Source organism: Apium graveolens, chromosome 3 (genome assembly GCF_009905375.1).
Source record: "Apium graveolens cultivar Ventura chromosome 3, ASM990537v1, whole genome shotgun sequence".
Classification (NCBI taxonomy): Eukaryota; Viridiplantae; Streptophyta; class Magnoliopsida; order Apiales; family Apiaceae; genus Apium; species Apium graveolens.
The window spans coordinates 276427465-276436049 of record NC_133649.1 but is presented as its reverse complement, the minus strand read 5'-3'; the positions used below and the strand labels follow the sequence as shown (position 1 = coordinate 276436049).

Below are 8585 nucleotides of genomic sequence, written 5' to 3'. Positions count from 1 at the left end.
CACCAGCTATAAACATGCCGAAAGTGTTTTTAATGCGAGATATCTAGATCTCTCAATACACCGTCAAATTAATTTTCAACGCAACCACCACATCACACAAAATAAGACACATCGTATAAAGCGAGACAATCAAACACACAAATAATAACTTAAACAGATTAATACGAAAAAACCCAAAATTCAAAAATCTCGAAATAACACCAAATTGTAATATGTTGTTAGATCAGGGATTTTCAATCCAAAAACTGAATTTTATTATAAAATCCAAACTCTTACATTAGTAGATCTGAAAACTAAAGTGAAGAACTGTAATGGATTTTTCAAGTTGTGGAACAAGTCTCAATTTTATTGAAGAAAAAGTAACTAAAATGAGGAGATGGAGATGAATATGGAGATATAGATGGGTGAAAAAGGTCAAAATAAGGTAAGACGACTAGAGTTAGAGGAAGATAGAGCGGTCGACTCTCGTACGAGAGAAAGAGAATATGCAAGTACTTTTAATTTTAAAAAAAATGTTAAACAATTCAAGACTTTGCGAAAAAAGGACACCGAGGTGATAAATGTAATTTAACCAAAATGGAATATGTATCTTTGATTTGCATTTAGAAACAATGCATAGAAATGGAAATAAAAAAGATTTTGATTCATGTTGATCACAGTCTCTCTCTCCACCAATCCGGGAAATCCATCCACATTCATTGATTCTCTCTCTCTACAGAATCTCTAGTTCCAAGTAGAGAAGAGATGAAATCCAAAAAAGAAACCCACTTCAAATCAAACACAAACACAAACACAAACACAAACACAAACAAACCCTCCTCCACATCATCTAACAACATCTCAACACCTTTTCTCCAACAAAACCTCACGCAGCCAATGGAGCCACCAAAACCCTACTGGCGCTTCACTAAAAATGACTTCTTCCCAGAACCCTCTTTCCAATCTCTATCAAATTACAAGACTGCCCTTTTGAACACTCCCCATCGTCTCAAAGATCGTTTCTTTGGGCGTTCTTCTGATGACAATGAGCTTCATAATCTTCAAAAAGAAAGTGAGAATAGAATGAAACTTTGTCTCACTTGGTGGGATTTAATTTGGATGGGTTTTGGTTCTGTCGTTGGTTCTGGAATCTTCTCCATTGCTGGTCAAGAAGCTCATAATCATGCTGGCCCTTCTATTGTTCTTGCTTATGCTGCTTCTGGCCTCTCTGCTCTTTTGTCTGTTTTTTGTTATACTGAATTTTCTGTTGAGATTCCTGTTGCAGGTGGTTCTTTTTCGTTTCTCAGGATTGAATTGGGGGATTTTATTGCGTTTATCGCGGCTGCCAATATTCTGTTAGAAGCCATTGTTGGTGCTGCTGGACTTGGTAGGTCTTGGTCTTCTTATTTTGCTACTATTTTTAAGCCTAGTGCTGATGCTTTTCGGTTTAAAATTGCGGGTTTGCCTAATGGTTTTAATCTTTTGGATCCTATTGCTGTTTTAATTTTAGCTATTGCTAATGGTATTGCAATGTATGGGACTAAATTGACTAGTTCTTTGAATTGGATTAGTTCCATTTTTAGTTCTGCTGTTATTGTTTTTATTACTGTTGTGGGGTTTGTACATGCTGATGGGAAGAATTTGACACCCTTTTTTCCGTTTGGGGCTGAGGGTGTTTTTCAAGCTGCTGCGATTGTGTATTGGTCATATACTGGTTTTGATATGGTTGCTACGATGGCTGAGGAGACTAAGAATCCGTCTAGAGATATTCCGTTGGGGTTGGTTGGTTCAATGTCTGTTATTACTGTGGTGTATTGTTTGATGACATTGGCACTTACTGCTATGGTGAATTATACGGAAATTGATGTGAACGCTGCGTACTCGTTTGCATTTGATAAGATAGGGATGAATTGGGCTAAATATTTGGTGAGTATTGTTGCACTTAAGGGAATGACTACGAGTTTGTTGGTTGGATCGATGGGGCAAGCGAGGTACACTACTCAGATTGCTAGATCCCATATGATTCCCCCTTGGTTTGCTCTAGTTCACCCGAAGACTGGGACTCCTATTTATGCTACTCTTGCAGTGACGATAATTAGCTGCATTGTTTCATTCTTTTCAAGCTTGGATGTTTTGTCAAGCGTGTTGTCTTTTACCACACTTTTTATATTCATGCTTATGGCAGTAGCATTGCTTGTTAGAAGGTATTATGTAAAGGATGTTACTTCAAAGCAGGATTTCAGAATATTTCTTTTGTGTATGGCGGTTGTGATTTGTTCATCTATTGGGATCACGGCTCTGTGGAGTTCAAAACAGAGAGGATGGATTGGGTATACCGTTGCTGGTGTGTTTTGGTTTCTGGGTACATTAGGCATGCAATTGCTTCCCAAGCAAAGGGTCCCTAAAGTTTGGGGAGTTCCTCTTGTTCCATGGTTACCATCATTGTCTATTGGAATGAATTTCTTTCTAATCGGATCTTTGGGAGCGGCTGCATTCTACCGTTTCTTCATATGTAGTGCCATTATGCTGCTATATTATCTCTTTGTTGGTGTTCATGCGACATATGATGTGGCTCATCAAGATATACTACCAGGGATTGTAGAAGGAAAATAAATAGTTGTGTAGATAGTTCAAAGCATCAGAGGTAGTAATTCATGAATTTATCATTGCTAGAGTATTTCCCGTAATTGGCTCAGTTGCAATTACATTCTGAATACTGTTTTATATGTGTTAATTTTTCTCCTCCTGTTGCATATTCCTTTCTCTTTATGATGCATATTTGCGAATAAGAATAAAGAGAGGAGTTCCCAGTTTCATCCTTCAACGCGGGGGAGGCAATGTTGTTCTGAATCTGTTAAGCTAACATTCATATTAAGGCTAGCCCACAGTCCCAACAGTGGGGATTACTGTGTAGTATGCAACATGATAGTGTGGCTTACTAGTAAATGAATATTAATCTAGTGGTGTTTTTTAATGTCATTATGCAATGGTTGAAACCTGGATTAGATGCTGCGTTATTATTAATCAGAAGGGAACTTTTTTATTTACACCGAGATGAAACACAAGCTAACAAAAAACTTCCCAGCAAATTCCAGTACAAAAAAAGTGTCTCAGAGACTACAAAACAAAAGTGGAATTCTTCATAATAATGATAATCTTGGATAAAAACTCAACTTATCAATAATAAAAGAGTTATTTGTATTTAGCAAAAAAAAAAAGTTATTTGTAAAATGCATCCCCCGATTTGGCCAAAATGCGTTTTTTAGCTATAATTTATATAACTGCATTTTGCATTCTCTAACTATTTTTGGCGCGATAAATTGCACATTTTTTGTTAAATTTGTTAAAATTCTCAGAGGTATTTTAGGAAATTAAAATATTTAATTATAATTATATTATTATTTAAGTTTTTTGACCCTCTAAATGATACTTTTCAAAAAAATTTAAAGAACGGAAGTTGTAGAGAACGAAAATATCTTTTCAAAATAATAACATTAAAAAATTATCAAAAATTTTACGAAGCCAAAATTAAATTAAATCTATACTTAATGAATTTATTAAAAAGAATTATAAAAAAGAATATTTCAGTTTTGAACCTTTTTATTTCAGGAAGATCTTTTTTTTTTTTGCCACCAAAAGAAGAAAATTTTATTGCTTCAAATCATTACACAAAACATTATGAAAATCCGGATGGACATTCCCCATCCAACACCTACGATCAGCTATTGAAGAGCTATATCTCGCTAAGTAATGAGTTACGCCATTCGCAGACCGCTTAATAAACCTTAACACTGTGTTTTGATTTTGCAAACCTATTAGAAGTCTCCTGCACTCGTCGACTACTCTTCCCACATAAGATCGAGTAATGTACGAGCTGCGAATCCACTGCACCAACATCAAGCAATCCGTTTCCACTATAACATCCTTCCTTCTCTCGTTCTTCAACCAACTAAGGGCCTCTCGAATTCCTACTGCCTCTGCAAGCTCTGGTGAGGCTAGCCCTTGACAGCATTCAGACTGAGTTTCAACCAAATTACCCATATGATCTCTCACTATTAATGCGTAACTGAATCTGCTTGGGTTCTCAAATATTGCCGCGTCGGTATTAACCTTAACTCTATTCAAACTTGGTAGTTGCCATTGTTCACGACCATCTTCTTGATTTATGAAACTCAAAAAGTTGTCAAAGTGTTTATCTTGAACAAACCTCCACTGGTTAAGGACAGATAATGCCGAAACTAACACCTCTGATACATCCAAACATTTCTGATTCCACACTAGCTCATTTCGATTCTTCCATAGCATCCAACACAGCATTACAGATACATGTATTGCTTCCACGTTTCTTTGATCAAACACCAACTGGATCCATTCAGCAAAAGAATTAAACTCTCCTGTAATTGCTGGAAGTGCAGATTTCTCCCAACAACTTACTGCAAATGAGCATAATACCAAGGCGTGTAATGTTGATTCTGAGCTAATGTTGCAAGTTGGGCATATGCTGCTTACTTGAACCTGTTTGACACGCAGCAAATCTTTCGTAGGCAAACAATTATTCACTGCACGCCATAGAAAATTTTTGACTTTAGATGGAATCTTCAAATTCCACAGCTTTCTCCAAAAACCTGAGTTATCCTCACTTCGATTGCTATTCTTCGAATCCTGGATCAGTAAATAAGCACTTTTTACCGAGTACTCTCCCAATTTTTCGCCCCTCCAATACCAGCTATTTGCACTATCATTGTCTAGGGGAATAGACAGTATAAGCTCTGCGTCACGATCTATAAACATATCAGAAATTAGCTCCACATCCCAAACCTGTTCTCCAGTGACCATTAACGAAGAGACATTTTGATTAATAAATGCTTCACTATAAGAATGAATGTAAGGATCATGAGCATCTGGCAGCCAAGGGTCATTCAGAATGGAAATTGACTGACCATTACCCACCCTGCACGAAATGCCCTGCTTGATCAAATCTTGAGTTTCAAAAACGCTTCGCCAAATGTAGCTTGGATTACTACCCAACTTAGCTGTTAAAAAAGAATCTGAAGGATAGTATCTTGCTTTAAAAATTCTAGACACCAATTTCTTTGGATGAACCATTAACCTCCACGCTTGTTTTCCTAGTAATGCAATGTTGAAATCTATGATACTACGGAAGCCCATCCCTCCATCAGCTTTCCTCGAGCTCATTCTTTCCCAAGACATCCAATGTATTCCCCTATTTCTGTTCGGACCTGTCTTCCACCAGAACTTACACATTGCTCTTTCTAAGTCCTTGCATACTTCAATAGGGAGAAGGAAAACACTCATTGTATAATTAGGCAAGGTTTGTGCAACTGACTTGATCAATATCTCTTTGCCTCCTCTCGATAACTTTTTTTATCCCATCCCTGCAATTTCTCTTGAAGCTTCTCTTTTATGTAACCGAATGCAACTGACTTCTTCCTGTTCAAAAAGCTCGGAAGGCCCAAGTACATACTATTATCCCCTGCCTCAAAGAAACCTAATTGATTACATAACTCCTGTTTTAAATCAGCACCAACATTCCTACTAAACATTACGGATGACTTGTCCACATTAATTTGTTGGCCCGAAGCTGTTTCAAACGTCCTCAACATCTGAAGAACATGCTCAGCACACTCTACCTTAGCTTTGCAGAAGATATAACAATCGTCTGCAAAAAAACATATGTGAAACAGGAGGAGCTGAACAAGCTACTTTAATTCCATGAATCAACCTCTTCTCTCATAGCTTCGAATAAGTGCAGTAAGACCTTCAATACATACCAAAAACAGGTAAGAAGAAAGAGGATCTCCCTGCCTGATACCTCGAGAAGGGACAATATCGCCAAAAACTCTTCCTGCGTGCGATATTTGATAAGAAACTGATGAAATGCAAGCCATGAAAAGCTGAATTATCTTCTGATCAAAGCCCATTTTAGTTAAAACTGCCGCCAAAAATCCCCATTCAACACGATCATATGCCTTGCTCATATCTATTTTTAAAGCCATCCAACCTTGCTTTCCCTTGTTCTTCCTCTTCACGAAATGCATTAGCTCATGAGCTATCATTATGTTGTCTGTTATAATCCTCCCTGGAATGAACGCACTCTGCGTGTCTGAAATGATCAAATCAATAATTTCCTTCACTCTGTTTGCCAAAACCTTGGAAATGATCTTATAAATCACATTACAAAGTGATATAGGTCGTAGATCAGTCATTACTTGAGGATTTCTTTTCTTTGGAATGAGAGCTATATTAGTTCTGATAAGCTGACTGTCGATTCGTCCATTCTCAAAGAACTGTTTAACTACCTTCACAATGTCTCCACCAACAAACTTCCAAAACTTTTGATAAAAACCTGGTGTCATACCGTTTGGCCCTGGGCTTTTGTCCGGATGCATGTGAAACAATGCCTCTTTAACTTCAATATCCTCTACAGGTCTTAGAATCATGGCGTTTTGCTCTTCTGTGATTTTATTGTCAATGCACTGGATTACTTCACTCCACTCTGTATCAGAGGCTTTAAATAGTTTTGAAAAATAATCAGTCATAACATGTTCCAAACCTGAGTTCCACTCCGTTACTTGCCCTGCTTCATTCTTAAGACTTCTAATCTGATTCACTGCACGCCTATTTCTCATTGTTGCATGAAAGTACTTTGTGTTTTGGTCACCCTCTCTAAGCCAGAGTTGCTTTGATCTTTGACGCCAAAATACCTCCTGTTGAGCATATACTTCCGCCAGTTTCTTACGTTCTTCCTACAACCTCTCCACTGAATTACTATCCCGTTTACCCTTCATAGCTTTTATCACTTTCTTGCACAAATGAATTCGATTCTTGAAACTCTCTGTAATCTCTTGTCCCCATTTAGATAATATATCTGAGCAGTCATCCAGCTTTTCGTACAACGATTTACCTGCATTATTACTCCACACTTCCTCTACTATCTTCTGGCACATTGGCTCTCGAAGCCAAGCATTTTCAAAGCGAAATCTTTTCATAGGCACTAGTACATTAGCTTTGTGTAACTCCAACAGAATGGGACAATGGTCGGACGTCGAAACTTCAAGGTTTATTAGCTTAGCTTCTGCAAACATGTGCATAAAATTGACTGACACAATAGCTCGATCCAATCTAACTTCAATCCAGTCTGCCGTACCAGCTCCTCGTTCCCACGTAAAAGGGTATCCAACAAGATCCATATCAACCAGGTTACAATCTTCTAACACCCCTTGAAAGCCTTGGATTAAAGTCTGAGGATAAGGTCGACCCCCTTGCTTATCTGACTGTGAAACCACATTGTTCATGTCCCCTATTAAGCACCATGGTAAAGAATTATTCACTGCTAATGCACGTATTAATTCCCATATTTCTTGTCTTTTTCTTCTATCCGGTTCACCATAGACTCCTGTCAGCCTAAACTTTTCCCCATCCTTACTATTAACTGTGACATCTATGTGGTTTTTATTATAAGAGCTTAAAGCTACCTCATCCTTGTATCGCCACAACAATGCAACTCCTCCACTATGACCTTGTGTTTCCACCACAAAATTTCCTTCAAAACCTATAGCACTCTGAAGTCTTTCTACTGTCAACTGTTTATAAAGAATTTCACACAAAAACACGAAATCGGGTTTCTTTTGGAGCACAATCTCCTTTAGGAATTGAAACGCCCACGGGGTCCCAAGCCCATGGCAATTCCAGCTTAATATACTCATAATGATAGGCGAGCACCCCCATGAGTACTCGCCACATATCCGTTTTTTGAAATGTCATTATTCTCTGAGTTTTCCTGTTGCATTTCCGTTGTCAAATCCTCATTAGCTTCCATCAAGACATCCTTGTTGAAGCCCAAATTATTTTCAAAGCCCAGCCCATCATCTGTTCTCCGCTTTTTTGATTCAATAATATCTTTTCTGGTAACATGCTCCTTAATTGGTGGAGCAGTTATTAAGATATTTCCAAATTCTGTTTCCGTGCCCAAACTTGCATTTTGAAAATGAGATCCTCCTGCATTATCGCCATGTCTAACAATACCCATATTTCCTGGAGTAGATTTCGGATCGTGATTGACACCATCTCTGTCTCTGTGTTCGCCATGTCCATCCATCACAGAGCTAGAACTTCCACCACCAAAATCATTACGCAGCCATTTAGCTCCTATTGGTTTCACCTGATTTCGAAACGGAGCTCTCATCCAAGGTCCGTATGGCTTAACGATTTCACCTTCTGGGATTTCAAACAGCTTACTACAAAATTTCTCAGAGTGACCAAGAAAGCCACATATGAAGCAAAATGTTGGCACATTCTCGTACTTGAAGCTCGCCCAGAACCACTCATCACCAGACATCTTCATTTTCATACGACGCTTTAATGGAGCATTCAGGCTTAGTGTTACCCGAATTCTGATATACTCTCTCCATACACCAACAAAATTACTTGAGCAACTTTCAACATAACGACCAATGTAATTACCAATGCCCTCAAAGATTTTCTCTGACATAAAGCCAACCCTTAAATCATGTATTTGCACCCACAGATCAATAGAGTTCAGTTCTACACACCTTGGATTTTCCCCCTCTTTGAGTCGCGCCATA

At 38.1% G+C, this 8585-nt stretch overlaps 2 protein-coding genes across 2 annotated transcripts; one reads left to right on the top strand and one right to left on the bottom strand.

Annotated features, from left to right (window-relative positions):
* Positions 1 to 616: 616 nt before the first annotated feature.
* On the top strand, positions 617 to 2693 carry LOC141713381 (cationic amino acid transporter 8, vacuolar-like). The gene has a single exon (XM_074516769.1). It carries the CDS (start codon positions 745 to 747, stop codon positions 2590 to 2592), a length of 1848 nt encoding a protein of 615 aa, XP_074372870.1. The 5' UTR covers positions 617 to 744; the 3' UTR covers positions 2593 to 2693.
* Positions 2694 to 6746: 4053 nt separating this feature from the next.
* Positions 6747 to 7706, bottom strand: LOC141715043 (uncharacterized). Its single transcript, XM_074518531.1, has one exon. It carries the CDS (start codon positions 7704 to 7706, stop codon positions 6747 to 6749), a length of 960 nt encoding a protein of 319 aa, XP_074374632.1.
* Between the last annotated feature and the right edge of the window lie 879 nt (positions 7707 to 8585).

Excerpts from the sequence above, each read along its gene's own strand:
- LOC141713381 (XM_074516769.1), top strand. The coding sequence starts at position 745 with ATGAAATCCAAAAAAGAAACCCACTTCAAATCAAACACAAACACAAAC.
- LOC141715043 (XM_074518531.1), bottom strand. The coding sequence starts at position 7,706 with ATGAGTATATTAAGCTGGAATTGCCATGGGCTTGGGACCCCGTGGGCG.